This window comes from Notothenia rossii, assembly GCF_949606895.1.
Source record: "Notothenia rossii genome assembly, chromosome: 10".
NCBI lineage: Eukaryota > Metazoa > Chordata > Actinopteri > Perciformes > Nototheniidae > Notothenia > Notothenia rossii.
Window position 1 is genome coordinate 56,071,538 of NC_136908.1, and position 22,003 is coordinate 56,093,540.

Consider the following 22,003-nt stretch of genomic DNA (forward strand, 5'->3'; position numbering starts at 1 on the left):
ACTTGACTGCTTTCTCTGTCTCTCGTGTGATCCAGTGGAGAAATAGATAGGGGGGGGGATCAGGCTCAAAAAATCTATTCTCCTTCTGGCACGCACGCACACACACAGCCCCTGCTTGTATTCCATAAACTTGGCAGAGGCACCTAATAAAACTTCACTCCAGTGGTGTCCCTTGTGCCCTTCTCCTGCTCACCAGCGTGCACCAACTTATTGGATTCTTTCCCCCCTCCAGCAGCCGTGCCCGAGCCTCTCTTCTTTACCCAACAAAGCTGAGAAACAAGTTCCCCCCCCCCCGCTCAGGTTAGAGCTCCGTAATGCTCTCTTAACAGCCCCGCACTTAACCGCCACATCACAGGAACCCCATACAACCGTCTCCGTCGTTGTTAGCCTGTATGGAAATTAAAAAGCAGTCAAGAAAGAAAAGCCTCACTTGATAGCTTCTGTTTTTAATTTCTCCGAGAAGCTCCACAGGTCGCCCCCGGCTTCAGAAACGCATCCGGTTGAACTTCTTATTATTTCAAACGTCTTCTTTCATTCTTTTTTCTCAAACAGCACTTTGTGTCCGAGCCTGAAGGAGAGCGAATATATGAAATGGCTTTTCTTGCTTCTTGAAGGAACGTCAGCCTGTGGGCAATATGTACATCTGCTAATGAAGTGTGGCTGTTAACTGTGAGGTGGTGGGAGAGGAGAAAACTAACTGGCTGTGGAAATATTGATAAAACTCCAGGGTAATGTGAGCCGTTCCAGGCAGCAGCGGCACAGATTTAGATGTTATAACGTTAAGCGTTACCTCACAACAGCACGTCATTATATCGCCCGAGAGGAAAGAAGGATGATTTTTTTCACAAGAGGCAGACGTGTAATCCACTTCCCTCGGTTTGCACAGTCTCGCGTCTCGACTCAAACATGTTCTTCCTTTTCATTTTCAGAATGTAGATTATAAACACGAGATACGTTTTCAACTCTTAATAAACTACGAGCAGATGTTGTCAACTTTGGTGGTGTGGGGTGAAAAGCTCCGTCTGCTTTGGACCTCCTCTAAAGTAGACTTTAAATGAATGGTGTCCTAAACACCAATCATGGTGTTTAGGACAAAGAAAAGTGTGCAACATAAAAGAACAATAAATGAATCGATAAATGATTAAGACGTAAAGACAACTGAAAGGATAAAGACCATACTGCTATTTAACTATTCGAGTGACAATTCAATTATAAAATGTAATAAATCTTTTAAAGCAAGTACTAAAATAGAGTGAAATAAAAACCAGATTAAATAGGAATTTTTTTTTAAACAATAATAAATAGTTATTTACAAAATCAGTTAAATACCATAAACATTTTTAATTGAAATACAATCAAAATGTTATTTTGGAAAATAATGGAAAATGTCTATAAATCTAAATTGTAGTCCTGGCTATTTAGATATGTTTTCAGTTTATGTTTAAATATTTTAACCAAAAGGAAGCAAGTTCAAGTCGATCATTAGATATCACAGAAAGCATTTCCATTCATTCGGACGACTTCTTTTATATATATTTATATATATATATTTATATTTTCGGGTGTAAAAATGTCACAAGCTTGACACTTCTTTAAAATCATCACTGAACAATTTCCCCCTGATTTCACTTATATTTGGCTGTTTTTAAAAATGTATATTGGTCATTTGGTTTCTAAATACTCAGACACAGTGTAGAACATATTATCAAACAGAAATGATCATTTCTAATCATTTTCTTATGTACATTTAGTGTCACACAGTTGCATAATTTTGACTCACTTTATCTAATAGTTGTATTCTAGATTGACACTGTGATATTTCCAAACTCAGTTTTCCAGATCTAAGTTTAAAAATGGATGTAAATGGAGATAAAGATTTGTTTGTTCAACGTTTGCATTGCCCTCAGTGAGACAGGAATCAATTTAGATTGCGAAGAGACAAATTCCCCAAATGGAATCCCCAAGCATATTCCCCCCCCCCCCCGTTATTTCCCACAGAGAGCTTTTAGAGGGACGGAAAGAGAGTGGAGTAGATTGATGCAAGGAAGAATGAAGACATGAGGTTTCTTGTACACTGATTAGCGGCGGCAGGAGGACGCTCTGGGCCGCCACATTCTGCACCCCCGACAGGTCATGCGCAGCCGTCATGCATTTATGCTTCGTCTTCCATCTCTGTAAAAAAAAAAAACTGCACTCACCCTTTCTAGCCACATATAAAATGGAAATTAGCCATTCGGGTTCAAACGCAAGTTCACTTGGAGCTGAGTCACTTTATGCACTTTACTGTGAGATATACTCGCTTATTTAATTTTTTTCAAAGAAAGGCACATTGCGTGTGCTGATAACATCCTTTTTACCACTTTTTAAATATGCAGAATTCTGTTAAAATGATATATTTCGCAAGGCTTTGGTTATCTGAGAAACCATAACGTGCTGCACATTGAAATACTTTCCGATATCATTAGTGATAAATATTAGTAATGAAATAAAATCACAGTTGAGTGTATAACACAGCTTGTGTCCTCTTTATAGTCTTCAAATCCCCGGTGTGTGTGTGTGTGTGTGTGTGTGTGTGTGTGTGTGTGTTTGTGTTTGTGTGTTTGTGTGTGTGTGTCCCATGGAGCAGTAATGCAGCTGCAGTGTGATTGACCTCCACTAAGCTGTCCATTAACCTTCAACACACATGCTCTCCTCTCCCTCATTTGGCAGAGTGCACATGGCACTCCCACTGTTTTGTAGCTTGTGTTGTTTGTGTGTGTGTTTTTACTGGTGTGTTTGCATATGGAACTCTTTCAACATGTGACGCAGGGACTTTTTGGCTGAGAGCGACGGGGAAAAAAGTCTCAGTCAGCAAGGAACATGAAGTGTAACGTGGGAGTTTTACGTCATAACACACTCAAATTAGCCATATTTCTTAGAGACAATGTCACCAGAATGTGTGGGTACGTGTTAGCCAGGTGTATTTGTGTGTCTCTGCAAGCAAAGGAAAAAAAAAGAAGAGCGCCTAGACTCTTTCTAGGTTTCTCAAGGGGCTTTTTTTAAGGTAAAGAAGTAAACACTTTTATGTATTTCCTCTTGACAGTTGAGCAAAATGTTTGCTTTGTGTGTTTCTACCAATAAAAGGAAGCCTGTTTCCAGCGAACAGCAGTCACAACAAAGACTCACTTCGACAACCAACACACACAAAGGACTATTCAGAACTGTTGGGTTTTGCACCCTGATCGTGTGCACATAGATAACTTTAGTTTGATGGTGATTCCACTAAAGCCAGTCCAAAATATTTGACTATACGTTTTCTTATGGAACAATTGAAGTTATGACCAAAATATGTAAAGGGACAAACCGACTCACATCTGTCTGCACCTTTTTATTTTCTTAGGAACTTTTTGTAAGATATGAGCATGGATGACATGTCAATCGATTGAACATCTTAAAAAAAAAAGTACTAAGGTAATATAGCTGTCTCAGAATAGTCTGGGGAAACAGAAAGAGTTCAACTATTCTAAAATGAGGCAGAAAGACAAAAATAAAATACGACTACTTATAGCCAACAATAGGTAATACAATTAGTCGACATTGTTTTTTGAGAATAATATTTTTCTGGTCGGTCAACTGGCAGCTTAATGCTTTTCCCCCCGTGTAACGTTGGTTTATAAAATCTCAGAAAAACAATAAAAGAAGCCCAACTCAATTTCCTAGAGCCTAGAGTAACATCTTTAAACATCTTGTTTGGTTCAACCAACTTTTTAAAACTTTATTATTCTAAAAACACGGAAACAAATATTTCTATTTAAGAAGCTGGAACTGGAAAATCCTAAAAAAAAAAGAAAAAAAAAAGAAGAAATTGATTAATAAAATAGACATTGCAGGTTTACTATCTGTAATTCACAGACCTGTATGAATACTTATTGATTTGTGTTTGGGTGGAAAATATCCCACAATACAAATTAAATACCATTTAATAACCTTACAAATGAAATACCATTCATTTGTAAGGCTATTGTAGAACATGATTACATTGTAACCCTCTTTGTATGTAATCACCATAACGGTACTTGTGTTAACTCACTCAGCCAAATGCACAAAAGGCAACATAGAAAATGTGTTCACTAAAAAGGACCTTTTTAAGTTTAAGGACTACTAATTCCAGCTTTTTATCTCGCATTGAGTGTTTTAAAAACAAAAAGCCAGCAGCAGTCATTTTTGAGTTCTGTCTTCAAGTGTGTGAATATTTCAGAGCCCCTGGCCCCAGCTCTCGCTTTTAATACACTTTAAATCTGTTGTTTAGTTTAGAGCTGACTTTCTCCTCATTGCATAAGCCCGGCTGCACAAAGACGAGACACACTTTCAGAAATGAATGCCCGCGTTAACACATTCCCAGAAGCATTTTCACACACACTCATAAAAAAGGTAGTTCCCCTAAGAGGCGGAAAGCATTTTGTCAAGCAGCAGAAGGTTTTCCCCACAAAGTCTAAGTGTGTCTTTTAGTGTAATCCCAGGTGGCTCTGTCATTTGACTTGGCCAACCGACTCTAAATAAGTCAAGGTTTAAAACAAGAGTTTGGAAATAAAAGGCTCATCATGTAGTAAATAATTAGGAGAGTGGCACAACATGAAATGCACTTTGAGACAGTGAGCAGGCGGTTTCACTGAATATCTGTGGAGCGGAAGGAATGAGTCCCACGTGGAAGCCACAAGCGTGACCGTGAGCATGCTTGTCACAAACAGACAGGTATATTAGTTTGGAGACTAGTATTATGAGTTAAGTTTGTATGCGCCTGTAGTAGTAGTAGTAGAAGAAGTAGTATTTGTTATTTAATACAAGCAAAAGATACACATGAAGGACACAACAGTATGATGAAATGTCAAGTCAAGAGTTAATAGGATCCCTTCAACATTTCAAATGACTAACTATGTTTTTATTATTCCATATAATCCCACTCTTTTTTAGAGCAATTTATTTTTTGGCTTTGCATTCTATTTTTCTTTACCTTGCAGTTAGATAAATCCTCGATTGAGCGTTACGAATAGTTAGTTTTAGTTTTTTTCATAGTTTCATACAAAGTTTAGCCACGGCAATTTATGTATAGTATATATTAAAAAAACAAAATGGTCTCAGACAATTTCAGTTTATCCTTACATTTAGGTAGACCCTTTCAGTTTGAAATAAATTAGATTTAAGGATATTGTAAATGTGAAATACTACATTTTGGGAAATGTGCTTGTTTTATTCCTGACGGTTGGACGGGAAAATCAATACCACTCTCGCTTATATCATTTAAATCTAACAGGAGGCGATTATGTTAGCCTAAATACTGTGAACGGGGAGGACATGGCTCTTTCCAAAGATAACAATATCCACCTGCCAGCACTCCTGCAGCTCACCAATTAACACATCATATATTTACAAAAGGTGTTAAAATAACATCTCCATCTTGTTCCTAATCATTTACCATCAGCCCCGAGCCCATGAGTATTTATTATAGTCGGGTGAACAGCTATATTTACCACATTTTTTATTTACATTTCTTTGTCTCTTCTCTTGTTTAGGGTTACCTACCAGCCAACGCAGAAAGAAGGGAGAGCGTCCTACAGAGAAAGAGACAAGAATACTTCGGCTTCATCCAGCAATACTACGACTCGCGCAATGACGAACACCATCAGGACACGTACAGACAGGTAAAACACACACACACACACACACACACACACACACACACACACACACACACACACACACACACACACACACACACCACAATCATTCTTTTTACATGTGACTTTTTAATACCTGTCTGAATCCTACAACTCGTTGGACGCAATGAAAGTAAACTACAAGAGGTTCCATTTTAAATTAAAATAACAACTTCCTGTCACTGATGTATTCCCTCTGCTCAATGCCAGAACATGGTTGCCTGTTTGTGTGTGTGTGTGTGTAAGAGAGAGTGTGTTTTGGCAGGATTTCAGCCCCGCAGACACGATTACTGGAACCAATTCCTCTTTCTCCCTCATGTACTCATTGGACTGTTGTGTGTCTGTTTGTGTTAACATGTGTGTGGTCGAGCTCTGTTCACAGGGTAGGGACAACCAGCCGCGAGCTTCAGAGAGAGCTGCTTCTAAATGAACACTTTTCTTTTGGCTCTGAAAACTCTTTCCCTCTCCTCCCCCGACATTCTCTTTCATTTGAACACTCCACTATTTCCCATTCATTCCAGGCCGATAAGAAACATCAAAGTGGGCTGTTGATAGCAAAAATACACATTTCTCATATTCCTTCCAATTTGGTCTTGATGTCTCATTTCTGCCAAATTCTGCCTCTTCCAACTAAAAACAGAACTGCTGGTGAATGAGCGGTGATTTTAAGTTAAAACATAACAGAAATAGCACATGACTGTAGTTTTTTGTGACCGTAGATATACTTGTATGCATTACATGAAGCTATATGTATTGTTTGTGTGTTTTTGCTCACAAGATCGACGATCCCATATCCAGTGTCAATGTGTCTCAGTAATTAGTGTCTCCTCTCGTGTCTGTCCATCTGTTCCTTTTGTATATTTGTTTACGTTGTTGGTGACTTGCCCAAACGGCTCGTGTGTATGGGTTTACACATAAATATGGATGTAGCCGTTGTAGAAGTCCCAGCTGTTTGAAGTACCGCTGTGGTTTTGTTTCAGCCCAAGAGAATATCAGCAAACCTAGCTTTGTTCTTTTTTTTTTAGGCTACATCTGTGTGTTTGAAACAACTGATTTAATTCAACTTTATCAAGCATGTTTCACCACTAGGGGGCAGACATATTCCCTAAACACACACATTTACTTACTCGCCACCTGTCGTATGTTAGCTCCACATTTACTTATCTTAACAAACTTAACTGTTATTTTATCCTTGTGCCATTTCATGCTTTTCTACTGGTCGCCTGTGTGATCTTGTAAACTGGCAGTAGCTGCCTACTTTTATAGTTGGGGTAGTTTGAACAATATAGACCAGGAAATCAAAGCAATTGGCAGAATGCTGCTGGAAGCTGCACACACAGTTTGATTCCCAGTTGGATGATTAGCATAAACATTACAGAGACTCTGGGGAACCCCCCACAAAGGGTAAATAAAGTGCAAACATGTGCAAAGTAAGACTGATTTTCCATAGTTAACTCACAATTAATCGCGAATGAACCACATATTTTGTATCTCTTCTAAATGTAATATAAAGGGATATTTTTCAAGTTGTTAACACTCATCAACTTGTTGGTGGACAAATATGCTTGCTTTATTAAAAAAAAAAAAAAAAGGTTTGTTGTGATTTCAACAATCCAAAACAATGAAAGCTGTAGCCACTCACCTCAGGATATCTTACAGATGCCAAAGAACGATGGAATATTAAACAAAAGGGGGCTTCTACATTGGTTTCCATGAGTATTGATGTGTTTGAGTGTCTTAACCCCTTTCTCTCCCATGTTGCTGTCAGATCCAAATAGACATTCCTAGGATGAGTCCTGAGTCTTTGGTGCTGCAGCCAAAGGTGACAGAGGTAAGGGCGGACCGAGCAGCCCGGAGCAGCTCAACCCCCGGCCGCTGTCCCGCATCCGTCTGACCAATCTGTGCCTGTCACATTGTGTTTCTGCAGGGGGGGGGCACTCTGAAATGGTGTAAACGTGGTCCAACGCTAAAGAAAACATTATCTCCACCACATAGAGGCTTCCCAACATATGCACACACAAAACCACCATCCATTTCAGACCACCGAACGCCCCCCCCCCCCCGCCCATCCTGCCTTCAATCAAGGATACAATCCCCTAACTGTTGCTCTCTCTCTGTCACTGTCTGTGATGCCCATATCTGTGCTAACTTGCCCGTTGCTTCAGTTTGTTTTTTCTCTCTTTCTCTCTCTGCAGATTCACATTGACATACCGAGAACTAATCCCCTTATTCCTCTCTTTCAACAAGCTTCTGTCCAAGAGGTGAGACAACCCCCCCCTCTCCCCCACCCTCCCCCACCCTTACCCTGCACACACCACCTCACCTAGCAGGGTTTTCCTAGCCTGCTTTTGGGCAGATATGAGCGGTAGCATCATCATTAGCAATGATGTTTTGTGGATAATTAGCGAAAATAAGTTGAAAAAGGTTTGAAAATGAAACATCAAAGAAAGTGTCTGCCTAAGAGTTTGATGTGGGAAAACCCTCGCTTCAGCACAAAGCATGTTCCGACACACACAGAAGCAAAGATAAATATAGACGAATTATATAATCCTCACAATCAAGCATGTGATCAGATACACACACACACACCCTGCACGGTTAGCTCCTACGTCTGCTCTGTTAGTGCTGAACAAAGCATTTCTTGGGTATTTTAGTGCATATAAGAACTAATAATTTTAAACCCGCATAAAAGAATAACTACCAGCGGAGGTTAGGGCACATTAGGAAAACAAACGGCAATGCGCACCATCCATCACTTTTAAATCAATGAGGCTGCTTTGGAAAAGAGTTACGTAAATACTAAATATGTAAATATGGTGCAAGTAACTTTATTATGTGAGAAGTTGGCTCGGCTAATATTATGCTCCTTTTCAGGTTCATATTAGTATTTAGTGTCTCTACTGTGACATGTTTACATGTTTGAATGTTTTAAAAGCTCTTTATTTTTCTCATACTGCCTGCCTGTGCTGCAGAACCTATTTTCACCCTCTGTCTGAAACCAGAGCCCAGTCTGCTCTGATTAGTCAGCTGGTCGGCTCTGTTGCGATTGGTCAACTTAGAGATGTCCCGCTCACATACAATGTGTGGGAGCGCAATCCAATAGAATCGTGAGTGTTGCATAGTGATGTCATTGTGTCACGGAAGTGAAGAAAGGAGTCCAATAAAGGCGTTTCAGGCAGGGGGGGGGGTAGTGTGTGGGAGAAAATACACACCCTTTGTATAGTAACTTAATTCTTATATAAGGGAACTTTTATATTATTGTTACAGTGTTTAATAGCAGGTGCAATGAGGGGGCATTTATCATGCACAGACTCTCACACCGTGCCTCTAGCAGCCTTTCGCTAACCCTTCTTCAAAGGGATAAAACATAAGCGGGGGAAAAAGATCAGACAACGGGGCTGTATAGTATGTTTTACAACTGTACATGTCCTCTACATTGACCTCCTTTTCCACTCATCCTGAACTTCTTTCTCCCTCTCACCCCCACACACCGACTCAACGAAATAAAAGCGATATATTCCAGCAGCGTGCGCCTCGTATAATTTGGTATGCAACAAACTCCAAAGGCCCCCTCTTCTTTTATATGGTTATGCTTGCTGCGGTGCCACCTGAAAATCACCTCCGCTTCATTTCATTTCACTTGTTTGTCTGCGCTCCCTCCTCCTCCCCCACCACCCCCCCACCCCCCGTGGGGTTTGGAGAGATTTAGTCGAGATGGAAGGCAGTCGACAGTCTGTTCCATTTCGGGGAGAGAGGGATAGTGAAGTGATTTCCTAAGTGGTATCTAAGTGTTTGAGTTTTTCTTGTTCTGCAGAACAATGCAGCCTTTGCAAGATGTTGATAATCGGCAATTACAAGTTCCCAACGTGAAAAGAAAACGTTCCATTTCGCCAAATTGTGATTAGAGCCGGATTTATCCGTGTCTCCCATATTAAGTAATATCATTTCATCTCAGATGCTTTTCGTCAATGACAAACTTAAAAGGGATGCACATTTGATTTTAGTCTGTTTATTGGTGACATTTGAGCGATTTAGACCAGGATCTTTTGACGATAGGATCATCATTAAGCCTTCTCTACGTTTAATTTTCAACTGTATGTCAGATGTCAGTGAAAAGTCCTTTTTACTTGACATCATTTTTGTTTCGTCAATTTCCTCTCCGCCTCTAGAGAGTTCCCTTATCAGGGTCCTTGGGGTCTGGCACTAATTGAATGGAGCCATAGCGTTATGACACAGGGGTCACAGGAAAGCTGATTTCCTGTACTAGAAATGCTCTGCGTTATGACAAGAATATCAAATTCATGTGAGACTAACATCATTTCCAAGTCTGTTGAGGAGCGAGGGAACTCTGTGTAAACCGGGATTTTATTCCTCCAGCTTGCTTGGTTCTTTGTTTGTTGTCTTTCACATCAGTGGGTATGGTGTGTGTATGCAGGGGTTCTCTCAAAGCGTGTCGGTGCCAATGTGAAATATGCACGTCAGCGTTTGAGGTTGCACAAAAAGAAAGTCCTATTACCCACTCCCTCTGCATCAGCCGTACCTCTCCCTGCTTGACAGATGGGACTTTGATAAGGAAAACAGAAGGGGTGAGCTGTGGAGGCAGGCGAGGGAGATTTAAGGAGAAGGTGTCTGGAAAAAACCAGAGAGAGTTGCACTTTACCAATCTCTCCCGCTATCTTAACATTGATCGAATTACTCTAAATAGAAATGAGAAGAAAAACACATGGCTATGTTTTCTCTCGCTCCTTAAACTCCTAAAACAATGAGCTACGAGGTGATTTAGAAAGTGACAGAAACATGACATATTCCCAAAAGATAAGAAAGTGCTTGATGGGTGTGGTACAGCAAGGTGTGTGAGAGTGAGTGTGTATTTTGGGGGGGGGGGGGGGGGCACCAGAAAAACAAGCTGAACATCATGCCTCTTGTAATTCACTGGGGCTGACAGCATTAAGTAGCCACACATAACGAAGATGGAAGTGTTTGCCTTGCACACAAATATTGAAATCAGGCAGAGACAGAGAGTGAGGAGGAGACTTAGTCGGAAGGGAAAAGCTAAGAGACAGATACTGAGTGCAAAAATAAGAGAGGAGGGAGGAGACCAACACCAAAGCAGAAAATGCATTTCAAAGTGAGCTTTTTTTATGTACAAAAATGCAGATCAGAAAGTAAGGATTAAGGTGTTGATTTGTGCTGAAAGTGAGAGGCAGATAAACAGTGTATCTAAGGGCAGACCTCCAGGACTGAGATGCTTAAGTGCATTAAACCTGCATTCTCTCTAATGGCCAGCAGGGGGAAACGGACTGTATAGAAGTCTATGAGAAAATTACCCAACTTCTCACTTGATTTATTACATCATTAAACGTTTCCAAATTAGTTTAAGGTCTCAATTGCTAGTTTTAAAACGTCATCAATACAGCATAATGTTCATTTTATATAATCATGCTCCCATTTCGAGTAAAAATAGATAATAAGGCAGCATAGGCTTTAGGGCGGGGCTACCTCGTAATTGAACACTAACATGGCAACCTGTTTAAGTGCATTGTTTGAAATAGATACGTATACCCCTTATATTATATGTAAGAGAGGAACTAATATGCAATAATAATGGTTATACAAAAATCACAGTAAACCAAATGAAGCCTAAAAATCAATATCCACATGGGTATTGTTTCACTCCCAAAACCAAAGCTAGTTCAGCTGCTTTCCACTTCACAAGCTTGGCATGATTCAAATGATTCTGATTTCTACTACTGTCTCCTCACACCCGCCTCACAATGTTAAATATTCTATTCATCCAATGTTTGATAGCTACAGGAAAAACAATTGATGGTGTCAGCCAGGGAACATGGTTGAAACATAAGATTTGTAAGAAATACTATTAACCAATAAATGAGTTCACCAATATAAATCCTGACAAATAGACAGAGGGTTAATGTGTAGATGAAACCTTTCCTGATGAGCTTGAAGCTTGGTTATCCACTTGCTTCTCTGTGGCATATCATTTAGAATTGATTACCTTTGTGCATTAGTTTCTAAAATGTTTTTTTTCTACAAGCTGTATTAACACAATCTCTCTGTGTTTAGATTTTTGAGCGGATACTTTTCATCTGGGCCATCCGCCATCCAGCCAGCGGCTACGTGCAAGGCATCAACGACCTGGTCACGCCGTTCTTCGTCGTCTACGTGTTTGAGTACATCGGTAAGTGCCATCTCTCCCCCTCTCACCCCTTTCCTTTTCACTTCAAGACTCCCTAATCTTTGGTTTGATATGCCATTGATGTGAGGATCAGTCCTCCTCCCTTCGGCTGCTCTCCTCAGTGCCGGATGGATCTTTCGTAGACGGCAAGACTCACGGTTCATCAACTCAGGTTACAGGGAATCAACCCTGGGACCCCCGAGGCAGTCTGTAAAATCTCAATCTAAATCTCTTTCTCTTCCATCTATCTGCTCTTCTTTCATTTAGACATTTGAGTATCAGTGTCAATGTGCTTGTGACTTCTCTAAGCATCTTCGTTTGGTGTTTGGTGTTTGCTGTGTGTGTTTGTTTAAGAACACAACCTGTGGCGTGTACGCTCTCCTCTCCAGAGCCCTCCTGCTGTGTGTGTTTATATTCTGCAACACTTAAAATCTCACACTTAATTATTTTGACAGGATACACATAATCTTCCAAATGCAAAGCACGCACAAACTGATGGAAAATCCTTTTTTTATGGAAGATTTTAATACGATTTTGGGGTATTACAACTGTAACCATGGTATAAACAATAAAAACATTCTTCCTTTATTAGATACGCACTCAAAAATATGCACTAAAATAAACCAATTAGAATACATTTAATTAAGGCATATGGCTTGATTTGAATATGATAACAATAAGCTTTGTTTATATAGCATCTTTCATGCAAGATTCAGCCCAACGTGCTTTACAAAATAAAGATGGAGGAACATAATTATAAATAAGTTATAAACAAACGGAAAGAGTTATAGAAAATAAAAATAAAGAATACATCATGAACAGATATACAACACAAATTACCCCAAATGAAAAACACATTAAAAAGATATGTCTTGAATTTACTTGTAAAAACTCCAATGGAGTTGCTGTTCTAATATGGCACCTTGAAATATTTTTTTTATAGAAAAGACATAAAAAAATTGTGAATTCTTTGAATGGATGTTTATGAACGAATCAATTTAAAGTGGACCTATCATGCTATATTTGAAAAATATATTGTAGGGCCATACCTATATAAAACATGTCTGTGAAGTTTTTTTTTCAAAATCCCAAACAGATCATCCATTGTAGCCATGTCTCATACTGCTGAAGCCCCTCTTTTGAAGCCCTATTAGAGAAACGCGGGTCTTGGGTCCTTAGCTTGAAAAAAAAGAAAGAAGAGGAGGCGGAGCTAATGCCTGATCAGAATTCTACCGGAGATAAAGTTAAATTCGGTTGTGATAAAACGCCATCCCGTTTAAACCACGTCAAGTATTATTTCTGAAACTGTATGGAGCTCAAATGCTTTTTTTCTTGCAGGTTTATCACAAGGTCAGTTTTATTCCTGCTTTTTAAACACATGTGCTCTCCAGTACAGGTTAGCTCTGAGTGTTAGCGAGGCTTGCTAATGTAAGCAAAGACGTCCAAAACACGTCAGGCATTGTTTCTGATAGCAACTTTCTGTGGGTCCGCTGCCGTCAGTTCGGATGGAATCTGTATCCGCTCGTTGTACACCCGTTTTTAAAAGATTTGGGTACGGAGGAAAAGAGAGGGTTTTATTTTCTGATTCTGCGTGAGTTCCCCGACGCACCGGGGACACATATTTACGTATTAAAAGTAGGGCTGTCAAACGATTTTAATTTTTTTATCAGATTAATCACAGCTTAAAAATTCATTAATCATGATTAATCACCATTTGAACTATGTCCAAAATATGCCATTTCTTTATGTATATTGTTGTGGGAATGGAAAGATAAATGAAAGAAGGCGGATATATCCATTTCACATGTAGGCTACAGTATGTATGTATGTTTATTAAAACATTGTTCTGTGTGTCAAAATGAAAGACAGCCCACACACCTGTCAATCATCAAACCGTGGGGTCTTACTTCATTACATGTTGATTTCTATCAACACGTAATATTGTATCGATGTATAGAGATGTACTACAGCAAAAGTATTCTCCGTCGGGACTTCCTGCAACAACACCACGCCGTTATCTTGATCTTGATTCTGATTGGCCAGAAGACATTATCACAGATGTTCTATTGAGAAGACGATCACTACGTGTCAAAAGTTTTCAAAACCGTTTCTAGTCTTCGGCATTTCCAGAAAAGCGGCTGCTGAAATCAGTCTTACTAACTGCTGTCTGTGCAATTTACTCCGCGAGTTGGCGGACTTTATTTTGCTTACTTTAACATCATTTTTCATAGTGGGGCTAAGGTAGGGCTAAGCCATTTCTTGGTATGGCTGTAGCCTACCCCAGCGCTGCCACTGGTGGGATGTATGGGGCGGGCCATTCTGCACATGCGTTAAATGCGTTAAATATTTTAACGCAATTAAATCAAAAAATTAATTACCGCCGTTAACGCGATAATTTTGACAGCATTAATTAAAAGACATCACAAAGTGCATTTTACAAAGTGCACCTATAGAACGGGTCCTGATGCCATTTCGATCACCAACTGGGAGTTTTTCAGAAAAGAGAAAACAATCAGCTCGTTTTAAGAAGCAATTTTGCGACACACTCCTTCTCTTTATGAGTTCTGCGGATAATCTGAGGGAAAGTTTATAAGCGGTACGCGACGGGAATTGACCCCACGCTGTTGTGACATATTTTGAAGTGGTTGGAGCCACTCCAGCTCCACTGGATGTGTGCGTTTCGGCACGCTTCCTCCTTGACCGGGATTTTCTATACATATACACCCTGATTTATTTATTTATGTTTCGGCTCATCGAGCTCTCCTTGAAGCCATTCAGAATAGAGCTGCTAAGTGGATACCGCAATGCTCTGCGGACCACCTTGCTCACTGCAGACAGAGTGTGGTCACTGGGAGACACAATTAGGAAGTAAAGTAGAGGGAGGCACGCAAGAGTCTGACTCCTGAGTCTCTTCCCACTGATTTTGGCACGCAGCTTAGAGCTAATGAGTGTTTGTTTTAAAGCCCAACTTTTTGTAGTACTTCTTCTTTGTTTCTTTAGGTATAACGCAATACAATGCAACTACAGTACAGCCTCCAGAATGACAATGAAGTTGAATCAACACCTCTAAATGAACATTACGACCTCCATTAAGATTCACGAGGTTTGCTTGTCCTTCATTAACCTCTCTTGTTCTTCACTTTTCTCTCTCATTTCCTTTATTATCACATCCGTCTTCTACTATCTTTCTCTATCCCTTCCTCTCGCTGCATTTGTTTCTCTGCCTTCTCTTCGGGTGAGTCAAGCTCTTGTCAGATCTTCAAGGCATCATCCCGGCGCTTTGTTCCCCTGCATCTCCTTGAGATGATGAGCCTTGAATAACACACACCCAGCCAACAAACCTTCAAACGTGCCCGGCTGGCATCTTACATGACGGGTTGATGCGGCGTCTTGTCGTCGTTAGGGGTTCTTGTTTTTCTGACGCACAGAGCGGTTCGGCTCTTTCATGAGGTTCGCCTTATACGGCTTCTTTTTTGGAGGGGTAGGAAGTGTGAGAGATACTCGAACACGCTGTCTTGCTCTCTGTCTTCTCCTCCTGCCGTCTTTCTTATTTGCATTCTGTCTTTCCCTATCTCCTTATTTAGTGAGCTTGTGAGTATATTGTGATAGCAGGAAGTTAATTAGCAAGTCAGAATTATTATCGCTACGAATAATTAAATGAACACTATTACACGGCAATGTAGGTATGATGCCTGAATACGGAAAAAAAGGACAACAGTCACACTTAAAGGTGTTTTTAGGTACTTTTGTGTGTACCTTTCAAAGATTGTTTGTAGTGATGTGCTTTCTCTAACTTGCTTTTTAGTGGCATAATAATACATTTGCCAAATAAAAATGACCCCAAGTACTCAAGCAATGTTCGATATATTCCTTAACTCGCCCAACCCTAATTCAAGTCCAATATTCACTCTCGGTTTGGCTCTGTTTTGTTTTCTACATTTCCTTGAAGTGCATATACATTTATGTCGTGCTCAAAGTCTGGTCCGCAGTGTTTAATGGACTCAACTTTGTTAGCTGTTGTTGGAAGTGAGCCTTGATAGTTCATATTATGGTACAGCGACCTCATCAGTAGCCCCTTAAAGCTGTAAAACTAACGAGCAGCGCACTAAAGTGGCTTAGATCAGCTTGCGGCAAAACGCCTCTATGGGTTTATGTCCTGCGGAGCTCAATTGAGTGACAAAGCAGCCAGAGCCAAAATGCCTTTTTTCGAAATGTACTTGCTATTCACACTAATGCACACTTTTCACGGGTGTAAAGCTGCGGGAATTTGAGTGACAGCCAGAATCCGGAGATGAGAGCCAGTTCATCGATTGGGAAACTGATAAAGACTTTGTCCTGTTTGCAGCTGCTTCATTTAAACATCTAAACAAGTCTTTTCAGCCTATTCACTTTTCCATGTTGTCTCTGACAGAATATATTTGCCATTTTCCTGTTCCTTCCCTCTTTTATGTCTCATTTTAGTTGTTTTTTGGAGATTCTTTCATCGCTTGGTAAAGCTTTTATGCTTGAGAGTCTGTATATAAGCAGATCGGGATAGATTGAATCACTCCCACACTCGGCTGCCCACCACATGCCTTGGCATATGTTTGTTTACTTGCTATCCTTTTGTTGCACTATTCATATCTGTTACTTTGTTAGTGCCATTCTCACTGCTTCTTTGGCTCCCTGTTTCAAGTCATAAAACAGCCTTGGTTTGGCACTGCAGTGCTTGTTCAGCTGCCATTAACTCCGTTTACCTTTTTGATGATGCAATGATGGCCCGGCTACTTCCCCACACTCCACCCGTTCGTCCTATTTCCAACTTTCATTAACACCTGCCTTTTAATCCAAATCAAAGAGTTCCAATTAGTAGATTATTGATAAATTCTTGCGATGCTAAGGAAGGGAAATCCCACTCAAGTTGTTGTGTATCCACCTGGAATGTTAAGTAATCCAGCATTCATCCCTCGTGTCAAAGGAGAAATAGATTTTGGGAGTGTATCGTTCTCGTTCTCCACCTGTAAGGCATCACTTTGCTTTCGCCCTCCCCCTCTTTCTTCCATTAGCCGACAATAAAAGTCATCTAATTAAAGCCGGAATGGGCCATGACTGGCCAAGGAGCAGGACCAGTTTTCCTTTAATGCCGAGCGGCCATTGATCGGCTAGAAGATCCATAATGTAATCTGCATGCCAGTGTCTAAGTATGGATCCACTGTGAGGAAAGATGAAAACACAGTAGCAGGTTTTTAGAGGCGAGTTAGTGCAAACTAAATGGAGAAAAGTGATGGAGAACCACGGCTAGAATGAAGACACACACGAATATAACAGCAGCCAGCAAGGGAATGACAGAGAGAGACAAACAACAGAGGTGAAAAACAAGATCTTCAGAAAATTGGGAAATAAGCGGAAATAAGAAAATGCCCCCATGCTGTCAAAGAGTGGTATCACCAGGTAGTCTTTTCTCCTATATACTAAGAGATTAATACCTTGGTGCAGTCACTTTTTTACTTTGTGAAGCTTTATTTCTTTCTTTCAGAAAGGGGCTTGCAACAACTTTTCTGCTAAAAGGATTTTTCTGGGAATTCAGCAATTATCTCTGTACTAAGAGGTTTGTCCACTGCTATGTGAAAGCAATGCCTTTTTTAGAGTATGTTAGTTGTATTAATGGATATGAAGGGGTAAGAAATGTGGTTGGGTTTTCACTTGGATACTATTGGTTAATTTGAGCAGGAGTTATAAGTTACTGAGTATTTCAAATGACCTGCGCACCTGATCGATCCGATCTCCATTCAGAAAACATGCATTTTAGAAGTGTTTTCGCCTGCCGTCTTGTTTGTCACCTCTGTTTGTCTCTCTCTGTCGTTCCCTTGCTGGCTGCTGTTATATATCCCCAAGGCCAAACTCCGGAGCTTCGGGGACAGAGCCTTCTCTGTGGCAGCCCCGAAGCTCTGGAACTCCCTCCCCCAAGACCTCCGTGAGTCTGATTCCCTCACCCTGTTCCAGTCCCGTCTCAAAACCCACCTCTTCAACTCTGCTTATCCTTTAACCCGCCCCTCCCCCCTCTGAACCAACATCCTCCTGAATGCTTTTCTGTTTTTGTTTTGTTTTTGTTTTTGTTTTTGTTTATGTTTTTGTTCTCTTTTTGTTTGTCGACTTTACTCGTAATGTAAAGCGTCTTTGGGTCTAGAAAAGCGCTATATAAATCCCATTTTTTTTAATTATTATTATTATATTCGTGTGTGTCTTCATTCTAGACGTTGACGTGAATTTTACTCTTGAGTTGAACAAAGTGAACTCGAGCGGTTGCCCCTCCGATCGCCTCAATCGCACCGCGGTATTCATATCAACTGCTTCATGAGCACCATCGGAGCGAATTCGCGTCTGTCCGCGTCTCTGCATTGACTTTGTAATCGTGCCGCCCCCAAACATTGCATCGCTTCCGGTGTGAATGCACCATTGGATACTATTGGTTAATGTGGGCAGGAGTTATAAGTTACTGAGTATTTCAAATGACCTGCGCACCTGTTTTTATCACTAGTTTGTATCGTATTGGGAGCCTTGAAACGCATCGTATTCGCTACATCATCGCATCTGTTTATTTTTGGTGTTGCTATTACAAGAACGGCAAAAACGTATATCATTTCAATAGCTCTCTTGTATGGAAACAGCATGTCACACCCCATTCATTAGCCCCATCAGCGGATAAATTGTTAATGTTAACTGTTGCTAAAACATTTAGAAGAAAGTGCTTGAATGTTTATATCATGTGCAAGAATAGAAATGGATGTTCTTTAGGGCTGTAGTTAATTATTGTAATTAAAAAGGTTACATTACGCTGTCTGCATTTGTATCTTTAGCACCTTGGCCATTGATTCACGCTAACTGCTTAGAGAAAGTGCAACAGTAGAAAACCTTGACATTTTTTTCAATCTATGCTGTTTTGGTTCTTTGAATTAGAGCAGGGATGGGCAAATGGCGGCCCCCACCTCCTCTTTTTGCGGCCCTCAGATTAATTTATAAACAACGTAATTAATAAAAAAAAAATATATATATGTTTTACTTGTAGTACTGATACCATCCACTAGACTCCTTGTTACGTCGCGAGCTGCGTATGATTTAAAATACCGCAAAAATAATCTGTGACGCATTTGTGTGTATTGTGTTTGTTTCCAGGGGAAACCCTCACAAGAAACACTGGCTGTTGTTATGCCTGCTGTGACGTTAAGTTGCCTCTTGTAATTATGCCTTTACAAGCTTAAAAGCTGTATTTATCATCTGAATTTGGCGAAACAAGTTTAATATTCTAAAAACCAAGACATTGTTTATTTGAAATCAGATGAAAACAAACTGTCACGGACTCTGCCGTGCTATCTATGATTACTATACGCTTTTCATTCATAATTTCAACGGGAGGGAGGGGGAGCGGCGCTGAGGAATAGCAGAGTGCGGGTTGACAGGTGTCTGTGTTGACATTCCCCTTATTGTGCGTCAGCACAGATGGGCTACAAGTGTCTTAGGTTCAAGTTAGACAACTAATGTCTGGGTTAGTGTTCATGACTTCATGTTTATGTCATCTTAATGGTTAATCTCAATGCACACACATTTTCCGTTAAAATAGTTTTATTCCACTGTTTAATAACCTGTTCAATACAAACATGCCACTTGTAAAAATGAAATAACATTTCTGTGAACTGATATGTGTTTAGTGAGCTTATCAGAGGATGTTCCCTGAAAGATTTTAAAATGTCAATGAAGATGTCAGACTTAGTAGATTTGTTAATAGTTACACACAACACATGGAATGTTTGTGTGTGTGTGTTCCAAGTGAATCTGCGGCCCCCTGGTGGCCAGTGCATCAATTATGTGGCCCCCACCACCATCAAAGTTGCCCATCCCTGAATTAGAGGGAATAGGAACTGAAAAGGTACACCAGTATTTTCAATGGTAGGCACATTTATTTATTTTAGCATAATAAAAAAGTTCTGAATGCTAATTTTTACAAAAATAGTGCTATTATTGTACAAACATAATATTGAGTATCTGGGCAGAAGCAACTCCCAAATGGATACCATTGTTGCTCCATACCTGCTGGAGCAGTCTGAGAGTAAAAGCTGTAAAGGAAGCCACTCAGAGCTGTTTTGACATTTGAAAAAGAGAGAAGTGAAGTGTTTTTTCTTTCTTTTTAAAGCATTAACAAAAGTGCTCTCAGTTCTTAAATGACTTTGACATTTTGAAGACATATGTTGTCGTCCCTGTAGAAGTAAAAAGATAATGTGCTTAGTGAGCAGGGTCCCCTGAGGAAGGAAGGAGGAGGACAAAAAGACACTCTATCTTAAGTACGTTTTAACATTTTATTACAATTTATTGCAATAGACGCAGTCTCCAAACGGCAATGTGAATTCCTAAAGAAGGGGGTGCCAGTTACACAATGCAAACATGCAGGGTCCCACCAACCAGGATTATGGAAGGTATGAGGAGGAAACAGAGCAATATGCCTTTTTAGAAATACTAGTTGAACGAACATTAAACAGTTTTGTTCAGACGCCTTTTTAAAAGTGTCTTCAGATCCCTCGATGCCTTTTCTCTAAAAGCTTCTTTAAGCTTTCTCAGAAATGTGTGCCTTCTTGTATTATGCTCTTTATCACTAACGTATGCAGGGCAACACATGTCTGCTAAGGGCGCCTTTGTAAATTATACACACGCTTTTAGGAAGTAGAGCTTTCTTGCACCCGTTTTTTTCTTTGCCACTTTACATAATTTGAACAAGTTTGTCGAGGTCCGTGGACACAAAGCTGTGACTTTAAAAGTTGAGAGAATGGTGTTAACCCAGTTCTTCACAGTGCATTTATGCATTTTATCATTGCTAACGGCAGCTTTACTTTGACACAAATGGTAGTTACTCACTCAAGCGTTTAAGAAGTTGAGCAGCCTACATTTTTCCTAGAGGATTATTACATTTCTGAGAAAAAAATTATGTATTGTCTGTTTTTCATATAATAAGTTGCCATATTGAGTATTTTAGTTTAGCCGCACATATAGTTATTTAATCGTTGATTTGCATGCATGCCAAAAAAAGGTGCTGTATTGGCACCTACATTACAATTGACTGTAGAATAAATGTCTTGTTTGACGTAGGCATACATAACATCCTTTTTTTTATTGGAACAAGTATGTTTTCACTGTTAGGGTGACAGAACACTTTAAAAGAGGCCAACACAATACTAATATGAACCTGACAATAAGCGTGATATGTCCTCTTTAAACTTAATTGTTTCGTGGATACAACTTATGACAATGGCTAGGTGAGTTTTCCTTGGGGCATGGCTTCGTACTGCATAAATGACTTTTCTGTGAATGCTGAATGCATGTGATATGTGTGCGGCAGTAAATCTTGTTATGGTCTTTTGATGTTTTTCCATCATTGATTATTTTATTGTTGAAAGCCTAAAAAAAAGTCTTTATTTTACGGCTGTGTACATACCAATTTCTGTGTATTTTTTACACGCGTGTGTGTGTGCCTGTGCTGATCTATTCTACATATGCAAACATAAAATGCCAAGTTTCCACTCATGCAAATGAGGCCAACTGGTTTTAATGTGGGAGCCTGATGGGGGGGCGGCCTGTGACAGACTGCCTAAATACTGCTAATGTACCACAAGTAGGTATTACAGAAGCTAAAGCATTCTATAGAACCACACTTTGAACAATGCCTGAACATTCACGCACACACACACACACACACACGCACGCACGCACGCACGCACACGCACGCACGCACGCGCGCGCGTGCGCACAGTCCCTGCATCATCATTAGTTTTGAGTGTGTATAACACTGCAGATAGACTGGCTTTGTGGAGCACCCTGGGACAAAGCTTGGAAGATGGAAACATACTGTCAGTCAGCTGTGATGAAATGCCTGCAGGAGTGTCACACACACACACACACACACACACACACACACACACACACACACACACACACACACACACACACACACACACACACACACACACACACACACACACACACACACACAGGGCACAGATTGGCGAAGTGAGATGAGATGTTAGTAATACACACACAAAAACACACACATACATAAGCTCCTATATAAAGAGAGACTCATGGGTAAAAA

General features: G+C 40.2%; 1 protein-coding gene across 2 annotated transcripts in view; it reads left to right on the plus strand.

Moving 5' to 3' along the window:
* Positions 1-22,003, plus strand: part of tbc1d22a (TBC1 domain family, member 22a) — a 116,925-nt gene that overhangs the window by 26,689 nt on the left and 68,233 nt on the right. Inside the window, exons 7-9 of one of the 2 annotated variants that reach the window (XM_079655729.1) lie at positions 5,550-5,678; positions 7,462-7,524; positions 11,778-11,892. In XM_079655729.1, coding sequence (XP_079511855.1) covers positions 5,550-5,678; positions 7,462-7,524; positions 11,778-11,892 — 307 coding nt within the window. Of the gene's footprint in view, positions 1-5,549; positions 5,679-7,461; positions 7,525-7,888; positions 7,955-11,777; positions 11,893-22,003 lie in introns of both variants that reach the window. The other variant, XM_079655728.1, reaches the window with a different exon arrangement.